The 16,322-nt window shown below is 44.1% G+C and overlaps 1 protein-coding gene across 1 annotated transcript in view; it reads right to left on the reverse strand.

Moving 5' to 3' along the window:
- The window catches only part of LOC120920741 (probable ATP-dependent RNA helicase DDX60), a 271,914-nt gene that overhangs the window by 186,466 nt on the left and 69,126 nt on the right, over positions 1 to 16,322 (reverse strand). Inside the window, exons 13-14 of the mRNA XM_040332991.1 lie at positions 8,551 to 8,723; positions 992 to 1,244 (exon numbers count right to left, since the gene is read on the reverse strand). Coding sequence (XP_040188925.1) covers positions 992 to 1,244; positions 8,551 to 8,723 — 426 coding nt within the window. The remainder of the gene's footprint in view (positions 1 to 991; positions 1,245 to 8,550; positions 8,724 to 16,322) is intronic.

Consider the following 16,322-nt stretch of genomic DNA (forward strand, 5'->3'; position numbering starts at 1 on the left):
CATAGCCACCATAGTCGGGTGCACAGGGTGTGCCACGTGTTCCCAGGCACATCCTATTCACCCCATGCAAAATTAGTGTTATCGCTCTGTGTAGCAACAGGAACATGGGAAAGATCTCCCTTAGGCCACGTACACACGATCGGTCCATCCGATGAGAACAGTCAGATGGATTTTTCCATCGGTTAACCGATGAAACTGACTGATGGTCAGTCGCGCCTACACACCATCGGTTAAAAAAACAATCGTGTCAGAATGCGGACACGTAAACCACGTACGACGGCACTATAAAGGGGAAGTTCAAATCCAATGGCGCCACCCTTGGGGCTGCTTTAGCCGATTTTGTGTTAGTAAAAGACGTTTTGCGCTTTTCTGTCTGTTACAGCGTGATGAATGTGCTATCTCCATAATGAACGCTAGTTTTACCAGAACGAGCGGTCTCGTCCCCTAATTTAGTCTGAGCATGCGTGTTTTTTTAACCGATGGTCGTGCCTACTAACGATCGTTTTTTTTCTATCAGTTAGGAATCCATCGGTTAAATTTAAAACAAGTTGGCTTTTTTTAACCGATGGTTAAATAACCGATGGCGCCCACACATGATCGGTTTGGACCGATGAAAACGGTCCATCAGACTGTTCTCCTTGGTTTAACCGATCGTGTGTACGCGGCCTTACCGGTTTTGCCATAAGAGAAGTGTTTATGCTCTTCTCTTTCACTGTGCCAGAAGGGAGATTAATGTGCCGGGGTCATATATATGTAGATACATACACATGCATGTGTGTTTGAGCTTAAGGGTGCACACCCTAATGCATTAAGCTGCGCACACCTATGATAGCCATAGACCTATAAATTATATATTTATGCCCCTGCAGCCAAGTATCCATTCAGAAATGCTGGTTTAAAGTATAGACAAAGCCTAATAACCATGCAATATTATTGTCAGTTTTGTATATTTTATCAATTAACAGTAAATACTATACCATAAAATACGTACACACAGTTTTGCAGTGTTCAAGCCATATTTCAAAACACATGGTTAGTGCATCTATCTGTGCCCGATATCTGACAGAATTTGTCTGCAAAGAATTCATTGATTTTTCCAACTCTGATACTCCAGAGCTAAAATTTCCCCTGAGTTGTTTTTTTAAAGATGATGTCAAGTTGTTCCATTTCTCTTGCTCTTTGTTTTCTTTAATGGCCTCTCTGTTCCTTGAGTTCTCTTCTTTTATTTGATCACCTTTTTTCATCTAAGACAAAAGAATGGGTGAATTCAGCTGTCATTAATTACTTACTGTCATCTTAATATTTGCAGAAATTCTGGTTCTTGAGTTCTCACCTTCTCATAAAATCGCATTCTTACTATAGTTTTCCTCAAATTAGAAGGAATGAAACACCAAAATATGTAAACTAAATATAATTAGTGAGCTGACACTTTAACCATGCATTCGGAAGGAACTTAGATCAAGTGGTTCAGACTTAGATTGTATTTCATAACTCATGAAATAATTACAGCACAGCCAGAATAAGGATATATTTACCGCCCTTAGACCCCTTTCACACTGGGGCGTTATTCAGGCGCTTTAGCGTTAAAAAAGTGCCTGTAATGCGCCTGAAAGAAGCTGCATCTGCAATCCCAATGTGAAAGCCCAAGTGCTTTTACACTGAGGCGCTGCGCTGGCAGGGCGTCAAAAAAAGTCCTGCAAGCAGCTTCTTTACAGCGCTTTAGGAGCGGTGAATACACCGCTCCTAAAGCACCCCTTCCCATTGAGACGCTTTTTTTAACGCCAAAGCGCCTGAAAAACGCCCCAGTGTGAAAGGGGTCTAAGTTAATTTGTAGCAATTTGAGCCCAAACACTGCTGTGCTGGGAATATCGGGAGCAAAATCGGCCCAATTCCTCTCCTAAGCGAACCGGGCATTGGAAAGCTGTCATATCAAGTTTCATTTCAAAGGTAATTCAATGCTGAACAATAATATGCAAGTAAGCAGACTATAACCTGTTGATATTCAAAGATATTAAAGTGGAGTTCCACCCACAAAATTTACTTTACATTAATAAACTAGAAAAAGCATCAGAAAAACATTAGAAAATATATACTTTTTTTTTACATACTTGTTCGGGGCTGTTGCTATGGTTTTTTTTGTAATCTGCCCCCTTCCTCTCCATGGCGCCTGACGTCACTTCCCTCAGTGCCTGTGTTTGCTAGTGCTCCTGGGAGATGTGTGTCATCATTTCCCAGGAGTCACTGGGCAGCGCTGAGGGCTAGAATCCCAGTATCATGGTTGCCATCTCAACGGGGCGGGCACTTCCGACAACGCCGCCCGATGTGATGGCAACCCAGGGCTGAACTGGGACAAAAATTTGGCCCTGGATTTCATCCAGACTGGCCCACTTTGACAGGTCTCTCCCCTGGCTGCCGGACAACTTCCGCAACCCCCCCCCCCTGCCCGGCCACCCAAGCCCCCTCTCCCCCTTCACTAGCCGTTCTACTTTATTAGAGTAGAACGGCTGGTACTGGTATTCTTATAGGCAGTACCAGTGGGGAAGCTAGACATTATTTCACCCGGGGAAAAGAATCAGTTTGGTGCCCCCCTTATGGGACAAGATTCGGCAGAAATTAGAAACTCCCAGGCCATAGCTGTAGAGTGAGCTGTCTGCCCCCTCCCCCATGCTCCTCTGTCGTCCTCCCTGCTCCTCTGGTCCTCCCGCTGCTTCTTTGTTCCCCCCAGGTGAGCGCTGCGGGGAGGGAGAGGAGGTCAGCGCTGCGGAAAGGGAGAGACAGAGGAGCGGAGGGGGCAGCAGTCCCCTGTCACTGAAGCCGGCCCACTGAGCCATCAGCCCACCGGGAAACTCAATGTAGTCTCAATGATCAGTCCATCCCTGTGGCAACCTGAGAAAACTGTATCTGGGACATGGTGACATCCCAGCAACCACACCTTAGCCTGGATGATTGATCAAGTCATTTCTGTCAATACCCCCCTTACCAACAAGAAAAGGGTGCTGCCCTTGCAGTGGTCAGCTCTCATTTAACATCAAACCAAGGAACACTTGCTAAGTCGTATGAGAGCCAATGTACCATTCTGCTTGATTGCTTGGACTCTGCTGAACCAGGACATTGTTAAAGTACTACTAAACCCAGGACCCTGCATTCACTGTAACAGGTCTCCCACAGTACACAGAACTTGGAAATGCAATTATTTTAGTAAATATAAACTGCTAAATACCATTTCTCATCAGCAGTATATAGCAGTCTTGTGATTTCTATCAGTTTCTGGTGAAGCTTGTACGAGGAGTTTTCATACAGAGCTGTCCTATGAGGCTGCAGGGCTCCTGACCCTCTGTCTGGACATGCTGATTGGCTCTGTGCCACACCAAATTGAGCATGTGTAGCCTGACACCAAAGGCTCTGTCCTATCTGGACTTGTCCAGTGGGACAGTGCAGGGAAGGAAGAATCTGTGCATACAAGATCAAGCAGCCTTTTTACACAATACAGATGATTAACCCCTTAGGTTCCACAGTGAGTATAACAAGCATGCTTTACTGCATATACAGACTGATTTTACTGTTATAGGTTTAGTAACACTATGAGGCTGCATTCACACCTGAGCGTCGGTCGTTCGGGCGTTTTTTTGGGCGTTTTTTTCTGGCGTTTTGTCGCGCGTATTTGCGCGTTTGCATACAGTGTTGTGCGACGTTTTTGTACTTCGGCGTTTTTTATTTTAGCCAATAGGAAAAATGATCATCTTTTCATCACTTGTTGCTATGTTGGTAGATTTTTTTAATCTTCTGCATAGGCGACAAGTTCTATTGATTAAAGCGACGAAACGCCCGTAGCAAACGCCCGTTGTCGCGCGATACGCTCAATTCGCGCGTTTCCCATTACTTTCTATGGGGAAAAAAACGCTCAAATACGCCGCTGTCGCGCGATTCGCGCGACAAAAAAAGGTCCGGGACTTGTTTGAGCTTCGCGCGACAGGCGTTTGGGCGTTCAGGTGTGAACAGTCACCATAGGGAATAATGTTAATTCTCCCCTCTGGCGTTTGTGAGCAGTGCGCCTCAGGCGTAAAAACGCCTAGGTGTGAATGGGGCCTAAGCATTCTCACCCTCAACTTTTTTTCTCTGTTGCAATATTGTCTTTGTTTCTTTGTAATACTTTTTTTGTAAATATTTTATTTGCAACATTTTGACCTTTTCATTATTAAACCAAAAGTGTTCAAACTGTCTCTAATGTGCTAACGCAAACTCAAAGAATCCCTGTCTCTTGAAGAGCACTACTGTAGTGTAAATCTCTGAATATACCTGTCTGTGGTGACTGTGTGTTACAGACAAGTTTATTCTAAAGGCATAAGTTGCTATTGCTAATCTTGTGAAAGTTTACTACTTCTCTATAAAAGTAGTTGGTGGTGGCAGTTTAAAGCGTTACCTGCTTAGTTAACTAAACCCATTAACAATTGCTCTCAAGCTGGAAAATCTTTGTGCAGGGTGAGGCTGAGAGTGTCATTGTTGACACACAGTGACAACATGGTGTGAGGTTGACCAGTCCTTTGTTACAAGTTGGTGAAAAGGCACGTTTGTCACAGTTGTATCCTTTTATTGCTGCTTTTCTTTCTATTTGTCAGATTTCTTTTCATTACCTTTCTATTTGGCAAAAGTCAAATTTGTCAATGCTTTCTGTGTCTTGGTTTTTAAGATAGTTAGCGAGCTCAGATATCAGGGAATACCTGTTAGCCAGCTGTCTCAGGCATACACCCATCTGCTAGCACATGGCTCTGCTCCCAGGCTCATGGATGGGTGTGTGTCTGCGTGCAGGTACTGTATGTATACATTTGTGCATGTACCAGTGTGCAAGCACACCCAGCATTAGCATTATTTTTAAATAGCCTATTTAAAGCACAACCTAGCTCAGGGTCAGTACTGGCCTTCAGCAGGTTACCTGTGATCTGACCTGTGCTTTTTGTGTATTTACAATTGCGGGCCCAGATTTGCTTCTGACCTGCCTCTAGACTTCTTATCCTCTGGTTCTTGACTTCGACCATTTTTCTTATCGCGATCCTTCCTACGATTTAATAGCCAACCTGTTACTGACCCCGGCCTGTTCCTCAACTACCTTTGTCTCTGTACTTCAATATCCACTGCAAGTCCCTCCTGGCCTACTGTGTATCTGACTGCTGTCTCCTCTTTGGAACACCACTACCTGCCTATTGATGTCACTGGCTGCTTCTGCCATTCCTTATCTGCTTTGATACTCTAGTTCTTATGTGGCTTCTGCTGAGCTTTCTGGCTTTCTGCTGATTCTGCCCAAATGTTTCTACTGAACCTCCATCCAGCACTCGTGTAACTCCTGCACCCCAACACTCACTTTCTCACTTCCAGGGGCACTTGAGATAAAGAAATAAGAGAGACCACCCTGAACATTTCAGTCTCCAACCAGGTATGTGATCAGTCTTATAGGATGAGAGGATGGGTAATTGTATCCATATTGTGTTTGCTACTGGCTACAGACATTTACATAGGATACATGTAGGAAATGTAATCAAAGTACAGCTATCCCTGCAGATGTTTTTAAAAGCTGCATGTGAGCTAAAACAGATTAGAAATGACACACACTTGAGCCCAGCCACTATATAGAGCAATAAAGATACAGCTTCAGTCTGTACTCCTCCTGGTTATGCTCCTCTATATCTCTATGCCAATGTAGCGCCCCCTTGCTTTCAGCATGGGCACTATGCTAAAGTTAGTGGGGAATGGGAGAGTTACTTTACTCCCATTCGGTGTTTATCTAAATTGGGACTTCTGTCATTCCAGAAATGTCCACTGGGTCAGTCTGTGGTCAGGGGGTGCAATGCCACCCCTGGCCGGCAGTTGGCGCCAGAGGGGTTCTGGCAGAACAAGTTTTCCTCAGCAGCCAATTAGAGGAGTTTTTCCCTCGCGGGGCATGCTGGGGGAGAGTATATCTGTGACAGGGGTCATGTGTTCAGAAAATCTTCATGGGGTCCCCGTTCCAGGTGCGGTACCCACCTTCAGGGTAAGCGCATCCATGGACCCCGCCGGCGCGGCCCACCTGGCCAAAGCTGAAAACCGCATCGAACCTCATCCTGAGAAAAAAAGGGACCCCAGCGCCTCGCTGGGTTCCAAGGCCTGTTGAGAGAGAAAATCCCAGTCTGGGATCGGGTGTCCGGACCATTGACAGGTATGCTTGCTGTCATCTGGGGCCCTATATAGGAAAGTCTACTGGGAGGATTTGCTCCTCTTATTCACCAAAGTCCTTCATTGAAATTGGCCTGTGGCAGAGGCCCTAGAGCCAGGTCTGTGAGAGAGGCCTGTTCCTCCCAGCCAGTTCAGAGTGACGCTTCGGCTGCCAGGCCTGTTATAGGGGTCTGTCCGGGGGCACTTTACCCACTCCAAGCAGAGTTACAAAACGGGTACTATACAGAGCAGTACTGACTGCTCCTTTTGATATCCAGGCCTGATACCGCAAGGTTCTCTTTCTTTCCTTCATCAACCTTGACCTTCCTGATGTATGTTGATGTTGGCCGTGTTTGGCCTGGACAATAAAGCATTGAAAAACTCTTTATTGGATGTCTGGACCTTCGCTCACTACCGCTGTTCTCACAACTACACCCCTAGACACTGCCAGGGTAACTTAGTAGGCCGATCCCCAAATCAACCAGCAGCTTCGGGGGTGAGCGCTACACCAATATTTCGCCTTTCATTGCCATTTTAAATTGAATGGGTTGTTTTACAAGGTGAAGGATTATATACACTTTAACTACTTAGGACCGCCTCCTGCACATTTACGTCGGCAGAATGGCACGGCTGGGCACAAGCACGTACCTGTACGTCCTCTGTAAGTGCCCAGCCGACCCGGTCCGAAGCTCCGCAATTCACACCAGACATCCCAAGAATAATGCTGAACTGAAACAGTTCTGTAAAGAGGAATGGTCAAGAATTACTCCTGACTGTTGTGCACATCTGATCTGCAACTACAGGAAACGTTTGGTTGAAGTTATTGCTGCCAAAGGAGGTTCCACCAGTTATTAAATCTAAGGGTTCACATACTTTTCCCCCCTGCACTGTGAATGTTTACATGGTGTGTTCAATAAAAACATGGTAACATTTAATTATTTGTGTGTTATTAGTTTAAGCAGACTGTGATTGTCTATTGCTGTGACTTAGATGAAGACCAGATCACATTTTATGACCAATTTGTGCAGAAATCCATATCAGGGTTCACATACTTTTTCTTGCAACTGTGTGTGTATATATATATATATATATATATATATATATATATATATATATATATATATATATATATATATATATATTTTACAAACACAGGCACACACACATGTGAATACACATATAATGAGTAAGGCCCCATGCACACGAGACATTGTTAAACGCGTGTTCAGAGGCAGTTGGACACTTTTTTCAACTGCCCCTGAATACATTCAATTTTATCCTATGTGTTCATGCACAGTCTCGTTTATTGCCGTTTTTAGGCAGTTGTGTTTAACCTCGTATTTCCAGAAGCAAAAAAAAATGGGTTCAGACGCAAACGTTTTCCACGTTTCAGATGCAAAATGCGGCTACACGCCGCTAAACGCGGTACCGGCATTTTGCCGCGATTTCGTTTATAAGCGTTTTTAAAGGTGACCTGTTTTTTTACATTAGAAATCTCAAAAATGATGGCAAATGATGAAAAACCAATAAAAAATTAAAAAAAACCTGTAATTGCTTGCATTGCATTGTGGACAATCCACAACGTGGCAGGTGACGTGACAAGTGGACAATTAACAACTTGTGGCAAGTGGACAATCCACAACTTATGGCAGGTGTCGTGGCAAGTGGACACTCCACAACTTGTGGCAGGTGACGTGGCCAGGTGACATAGCAAGTGGACAATCCACAACTTGTGGCAGGTGACGTGGCCAGGTGACGTGACAAGTGGGCAATCCACAACTTGTGGCAGGTGATGTGGCAAGTGGACAATCCACAGCTTGTGGCAAGTACACTGCTGCTCTCAGCTGCTACTCACTGTGGTCTCACAAAATGCCTGAAATGGTTAAATAATACTGTTTTTTCAGCTTAGGGAGGGTCTTATGATGTTTAAACTAAACGATTATAAACGCAAATGCGGTAAAACGCTGCGAAAATAAAACGCCAGTTTTAGCCTTTACAAACATGTGTTCTGCAGAGTTTGCACCGGCGTCCTTAGAGGAGGGACTAACCCCCTCGTCTGTAAAAGCAGTCAACAACTGTCCAACCAGTGCTGGACTTTCCTATTAGAAATCCCAGAATGTTCTGCAAACACAGCAAAACCATGAAGGAGAAATGTTTGTTTGTAAAAAAAAAATATATATATATATATATATATATATATATATATATATATATATATACATATACAAATAATGAACAAACACATCAGTTTATATAGACTTTTTTTTTTTTTTTTTTTTAAGTGATGTGAAATACAATTGGCAAACATTATAGTTTCTCTTTAATTGTGAATAGCCATTTATAATGCAATATCTGTACGGTACTCACCTGAGGTGTTTTTTTCTTATCAGGAGCTTTATGAACATACTTTTTCTCTTCTGGTTGATCTTGTTGCACTATTATTTTTGTTGATGTTTTCACCCCTAACGTTTGTCCATATCGATGATTATGTAGCTGGAGTTTTTGGTAACTTCTTAATGCCTTTTTGTCTTTCAATATGTCTGCCCAAAAACAGGTTTCAAATTATTCTAATATAATGAGCCGTGCAAGTATAGATTTAAAGAATAACAGTGTGAATTCATGGACAGCAAGGTCTATTAGTGAACTTTTCTGAATGAACTAGCTGTGAAGTTGAAAAAGCTGGCAACTACAGGCCAGCGAGTTTAACATCTGTTATTAGAAAAAAAATAAAGCCTGAGGGCCAGATCCACATACATTTAGACCTGCGGCGCGTATCAGAGATACACTACTAGCCGTACCTTACCTGGCGTACTTTCAAATCCACAAAGATTTCGCGCTGTAAGTAACGGCGGCGTAGTGTATTTCTGGCGGCGGAATTCAAATTGGCGATCAGGGGGCGGGTTTCATTTAAATGAAGCGCGTCCCCGCGCCGAATGAAATGCGCATGTGTCGTCCAGAAATTTCCCGCCGTGCTTTGCGCGAAATGACGTCGCAACGACGTCATTTTTTTAACTTAGACGTGAGTTACGTTCATCCCTATTCACGGACGACTTACGCAAAAAAAAATTCAAATTTCGACGCGGGAACGACGGCCATACTTAACATGGCAAGTCTATCTATAAGCCGCAAAATACCAGCTTTAACTATACGCCGTAAAAAGCCGACTACAGACGACGTTAGAAAATGCGACGGCCACGCGTACGTTCGTGGATCGTCGTAAATCGCTAATTTGCATGCCCGACACGGAAAACGATGCAAACTCCACCCAGCGGGCGCCAAAGTATTACACCTACGATCCGAAGGCGTACGAAGCCGTACGCCGGTTGGATCGAACTCAGAAGCCGTCGTATCTTGGTTTGAGGATTCAAACTAAAGATACGACGCGGGAAATTTTAAAGTACGCCGGCGTATCAGTAGATACGCCGGCGTACTTGCTCTGTGGATCTGGCCCTGAATGCTGAGAGTATGAGATTCTAATTGCACCTCATCCCTTTTTACTCTATATTCAAGAGGTCAAGTATTTTAGGATGGGATTTTTAAGGTGCATTTTGAGTACCAAAAACTACAATTCTATTAAAAAAAAACAATCATTTTATTTTAACAAGGTTAAAAGGTTCTAAGTGCATACATTATATATATATAAATACCGTATTTATCGGCGTAAAACACACTTTTTTCCCCTTAAAATCAAGGGGAAAATCGTGGGTGCGTGTTATTCGCCGAACCCCGCTGTTTCTGAGCGCCGCCGCCATAGACGGAGCTGAGCCGATCGTACTGTGTACTCGGCTAGGCTCGGCTACGCTCGCAGTCACGCCCTGTCCCGCCGAGAGAAGCCAAATACACAGGAAATCCGGCTCTGTATAGCTCGGCTGAGGCGCTAAATTTAAAAATACATAATGCTGCAATTTTGTGCAAGGTGCAGATGGACACTTATAAGGCTGGATGGACTCTGTGCAAGGCTGCAGATGGATGCTGGGCAAGACAGAAGATGGACACTGATAAGGCTGCATGGGCATTTAAAATGTAATTTTTTTTCCCTTAAACTTCCCTTCTAAGCTTGGTGTGCGTGTTATACGCCGATAAATACGGTATATCAAATTTATATATATATATATATATATATATATATATATATATAGGGCCAGATTCAGGTAGAAGTGCGGCGGCGTAACGTGGCGTAGATACGTTACACCGCCGCAAGTTTTCATCGCAAGTGCCTGATTCACAAAGCACTTGCGATGAAAACTACGCCGGCGGCCTCTGGCGTAAGCCCGCGTAATTTAAATGGGCGTGTGCCATTTAAATTAGGCGCGCTCCCGCGCCGGACCTGCTGCGCATGCTCCGTTTCGTAACTCCCGCCGTGCTTTGCGCGAAGTGACGTCATTTTTTTCGAACGGCGACGCGCGTAGCGTACTTCCGTATTCCCGGACATGTTACGCAAACGACGTGAAATTTTAAATTTCGACGCGGGAACGACGGCCATACTTTAGACAGCAATACATTTGTTGACTAAAGTTAAGGCACCCAAAACGACGACTAACTTTGCGACGGGAAACTAGACTAGCGGCGACGTAGCGAACGTGAAAAACCAACGTGGATCGCCGTAACTCCTAATTTGCATACCCGACGCTGTTTTACGACGCAAACTCCCCCCCAGTGCCGGCCGCGGTACTGCATCCTAAGATCCGACAGTGTAAAACAATTACACCTGTCAGATCTTAGGGATATCTATGCGTAACTGATTCTATGAATCAGTCGCATAGATACTCTGAGAGATACGACGGCGTATCAGGAGAAACGCCGTCGTATCTCATTTGTGAATCTGGGCCATAGTCTTTACAGTAAAAAAATTGTTGTTGATAATTCTAGGTGCACTTAATTTTACATGTTTTGCCAAGATGGCTTCTTCAGGAATTATTTAAGGGAGTACCCCTAAGATGGAATAAGTGGGTGCCACCCACCTCAGGCTCCAGTTGGATCCTCCAAACTTCCCTTATTCCATCTTGGGGGTACTCCCTCCCCCACTCTACGGGTATCATTCCCACCTTCATCTGGGTATAGCCAATGGCATCTGTGGTATGTGGCTTGAACTACATGGAACAATATATAAATATCTGTAATTAATTTCCGTTTGTATGTTTATTAATTGCTTTTTCTTTATTTAGTTTATGTTGTTGACACTTAAACAATTCCTGAAGAAGCCATCTTGGCAAGACATGTAGAAAAAATTAAGTGCACCTGGAATTATTACCAGCACAGCAAACTGCACCCATTGGATTGAGGTACCTTTGCATCTGAGCAGGAGGATGCATCAGGCTCCATCAGGGGAAGGGGGCAAAAATAACCATCGTTTTCCTGTCCTAAGCAGTTTTGTGCAGACAATACTTTGTGTATCGGCAACATCTGTTCCGTGCGAAAGACTGTTCAGTTCTTCAGGGTATATTGTCAATAAAATGCGATCATGTCTGGCTAAAGTGATGCCTACTTGCCTACTATAAAGTGACTGACAGTCAATATACTAGATATGTTTTATAATTAAAGTTAAACTAACTTTCTACGTTTTTCTTAGGCCGGGTACTAACGAGCAAACATGTACGGTGAAACCGGTCCGTCGGACCGTTTTCACCGTACATGCCTGCCAGAGGGCTTCTGTACGATGGTTGTACTAACCATCGTACAGAAGTCCGCGCGTAAACATTACGCGGGGCGTGTCCGCGTCGTCGCCGCGATGATGACGCGATGATGACGCGGCGACGTGGGCGGGCCTGCCATTTAACTACTTGCCGACCGCCCACCGTCGTTATACGTCATCACTTTAGAGATGAATATCTCGGTAACGGTAGCAGCTGCTGCCACAATCGAGATATTCATCTCTTCTGTGGGCGGCCGTGTTAACGATAATGGCGGTCTCCGCGGCGAATCCGCCGCGAGATCGCCGTTATCGGTGGCGGGAGAGGGGCCCCCCCCCCTCCCGCCGCTGTTCCGCGCCCTCCGCCGCTTACCGGAGCCGTCGGTAGCGGCGGAGGAGATCGCGACCATCCGGATGGTGAGCGGGGACGAGACTGAAGGAAAAATCTCCTTCGCCCGTCCCCATAGCTCCGCTGGGCGGAAGTGACGTCAAAACGTCAGTCCCGCCCAGCGTCTTAAAGAAACATTTTTTTTTTTGTCATTTGAAAAAATGACATTTCCAAATTTTTTTTTTTTTTTTTTGCATTTAAGCCTAAATATGAGATCTGAGGTCTTTTTGACCCCAGATCTCATATTTAAGAGGACCTGTCATGCTTTTTTCTATTACAAGGGATGTTTACATTCCTTGTAATAGGAATAAAAGTGATAATTTTTTTTTTTTCAGTGTTAAAAATTGTAAAATAAATAAAAATAAATGCGAAAAGCAAAAAAAAAATGTTTTAAAGCGCCCCGTCCCGACGAGCTCGCGCGTAGAAGCGAACGTATACGCGAGTAGCGCCGACATATGAAAACGGTATTCAAACCACACAAGTGAGGTATCGCCGCGATCGTTAGAGCGAGAGCATTAATTTTAGCCCTAGGCCTACTCTGTAACTCAAAAAATGCAACCTGTAGAATTTTTTAAACGTCGCCTATCAAGATTTTTAAGGGTAAAAGTTTGACGCCATGCCACGAGCGGGCGAAATTTTTAAGCGTGACATGTTGGGTATCATTTTACTCGGCGTAACATTATCTTTCACAATATATAAAAAAATTGGGCCAAATTTATTGTTGTCTTATTTTTTCATTTAAAAAAGTGAATTTTTTCAAAAAAAAGTGCGCTTGTAAGACCGCTGCGCAAATACGGTGTGACAAAAAGTATTGCAATGACTTCCATTTTATTCTCTAGGGTGTTAGAAAAAAAAAATATATAATGTTTGGGGGTTTTAAGTAATTTTCTAGCAAAAAAAATGGTTTTGTCTCGTAAACACCGACTCTGAAAAACAGGCCCGGGGCTAAAGTGGTTAAAGGCTTCCACGCATGCGTCGAAGTCATTCGACGCATGCGAGGGACGGCGGGCGCTCGGACATATACGGTAGGTCTGTACTGACGACCGTACATGTCCGAGCGGGCAGGATTCCAGCAGACGGTTTTAAAACACGTCCAGGAATATTTGTCTGCTGGGAAAAGGCCCGGCGGGCAAATGTTTGCTGGAATTCGGCCCGCTCGCGCCTACACACGACCGAACATGTATGCTGAAACTGGTCCGTGGACCAGTTTCAGCATATATGTTTGGTCGTGTGTACGGGGCCTTAAAGTTTAATAAGAAAAAATGACTTACGTCAGTGCTACAGTTTGAATTTAAAACGTATTTGTGTGAACTGTGAAGTTAAGTCATGGATTGTGGAAACTAACTAGTGACGGGTGATTGTATATAGTGTATACCACATTTACCACTGACTAATGCAGAGTTGCAAGGAGATCAGCTAAAAGTAGTTGGATCTGTATGTGCGTTATAATTAATCGAAATTAGTCGATTAATCTATTAAAAAAAAAAAAAAAAAAAATTGTAATCAGTAACAGCCCTAATATATATACAGTACAGACCAAAAGTTTGGACACACCTTCTCATTCAAAGAGTTTTCTTTATTTTCATGACTATGAAAATTGTAGATTCACACTGAAGGCATCAAAACTATGAATTAACACATGTGGAATTATACATAACAAAAAAGTGTGAAACAACTGATAATATATTTCATATTCTAGGTTCTTCAAAGTAGCCACCTTTTGCTTTGATTACTGCTTGGCACACTCTTGGCATTCTCTTGATGAGCTTCAAGAGGTAGTCACCTGGCGCAGCACCCCATCACTCTCCTTCTTGGTCAAATAGCCCTTACACAGCCTGGAGGTGTGTTTGGGGTCATTGTCCTGTTGAAAAATAAATGATGGTCCAACTAAACGCAAACCGGATGGAATAGCATGCCGCTGCAAGATGCTGTGGTAGCCATGCTGGTTCAGTATGCCTTCAATTTTGAATAAATCCCCAACAGTGTCACCAGCAAAGCACCCCCACACCATCACACCTCCTCCTCCATGCTTCACGGTGGGAACCAGGCATGTAGAGTCCATCCGTTCACCTTTTCTGTGTCGCACAAAGACACGGGGGTTGGAACCAAAGATCTCAAGTTTGGACTCATCAGACCAAAGCACAGATTTCCACTGGTCTAATGTCCATTCCTTGTGTTCTTTAGCCCAAACAAGTCTCTTCTGCTTGTTGCCTTTCTTTAGCAGTGGTTTCCTAGCAGATATTCTACCATGAAGGCCTGATTCACACAGTCTCCTCTTATCAGTTCTAGAGATGTGTCTGCTGCAAAAGGGGGCTACTTTGAAGAACCTAGAATATGAAATATATTTTCAGTTGTTTCACACTTTTTTGTTATGTATAATTCCACATGTGTTAATTCATAGTTTTGATGCCTTCAGTGTGAATCTACAATTTTCATAGTCATGAAAATAAAGAAAACTCTTTGAATGAGAAGGTGTGTCCAAACTTTTGGTCTGTACTGTATATATATATATATATATAATAATTGTTTTACTGTAATGACTATGGGCCAGATTCTCAGTGGAGATACGACGGCGTATCTCCGTCGTATCTCTGCGTTGCGCCATCGTATCTATGCGCCTGATTCTTAGAATCAGTTACGCATAGATATATGTTAGATCCGACAGGCGTAAGTCTCTTACGCCGTTGGATCGTAACTGCATATTTACGCTGGCCGCTAGGTGGCGCTTCCGTCGAATTCCGCGTCAAGTATGCAAATTAGCTAGATACGCAAATTCCCGAACGTACGCCCGGCCGACGCAGTAAAGTTACGTCGTTTACGTTAGGCTTTTCCCGGCGTATAGTTACCCCTGCTATATGGTGGCGTAAGTGCGGCGTAACAATGTTAAGTATGGCCGTCGTTCCCGCGTCGAAATTTGAAAAAGTTACGTCGTTTGCGTAAGTCGTCCGTGAATGGGGCTGGACGTCATTTACGTTCACGACGTCCTTGCGGCGTACTTTGGAGCAATGCTGTGACTATATCATTAATGTTTCGGACCACGGTGGTGCTGTGGAAATAACATATCTTGATTTCAACAAAGCATTTAAAACAGTTTCACATAATGGTCTCATGAAAAAGTTGTACAAGCCAGGACTTAAAGTGGTAGTAAACTCTTGAATTAAAAAAAAAAAAAATGTGAGCCTCCAGGCCTTTTAAGCCATAATGTGTTAGTATGCACTACTATATTATGACAGCCCTCCAGCGGCATGCTGTCACCGCTCTCGGCACTTCCATCTTCTATCCATGTTCATGCTCTCCATCTATTTGAATGGGCAGACCACAATGTTGTCACTCCCACACATGTGCACAGAAGACAGGGTCGCTTCACAGTGCTCTAAATTATTGGCACACTGCGATGTCACACACATATTTTGCTAATTATCACTATAGAGATATTGGTTTTGTGCATCTTGTAGAATAATTATGTCTGTAAACAGCTGCATGTTTTAGCTGTGGGTGCCTGTAGGTGGGGGAACATGTGTGATTTACATGCGCTCGCCCATATGTGTGAACAAAGCCTTACAAAGTTACACAGAATGGTCGCTGTGGTTTGCTGTCACAGTGATCATTGCAGCAGAACGCGCTCTTATTGTCCCCTGATCATAGGATCGGAAGCTCTGCTTTCTCACACCTCAGCGCATAAGGGAAAAAGCTTGAGAGGTGTAAAAGTGTGGGGACCCTGCCTGGATATTGTAGACTTCCGTAGAGTACTTTGCAGGAGTTTTTTTGGGGCCTGTTTAGCATGCATAAAGTCTGGAACTGGTTATGGAATGTGCAGAGAGTTGATTGGTTTTCTAATTCTAGCTCAATTACTGTACAATAAAACTGTCAGGGACCTGCCAATAGGCTCCGGCGTGCACGCATGCGCACACATACTAATGGTCGGAATTAGCACCAGTCACCTATTCATGTGCGCAGGCACGCCCCACATGCACACGGTTATATGCCAAATGCACGCATCTGTGCCCCAAATGTGCGGCTTCCGGACCGCCCAAATGTGCGGCTTCCGGACTGCCCAAAGCATATATACTGCAGTAGGGCGGCCCGGTTGCGCAAAATCATGTACATGTACGTGATTTTGTG

Source organism: Rana temporaria, chromosome 1 (genome assembly GCF_905171775.1).
Source record: "Rana temporaria chromosome 1, aRanTem1.1, whole genome shotgun sequence".
Classification (NCBI taxonomy): Eukaryota; Metazoa; Chordata; class Amphibia; order Anura; family Ranidae; genus Rana; species Rana temporaria.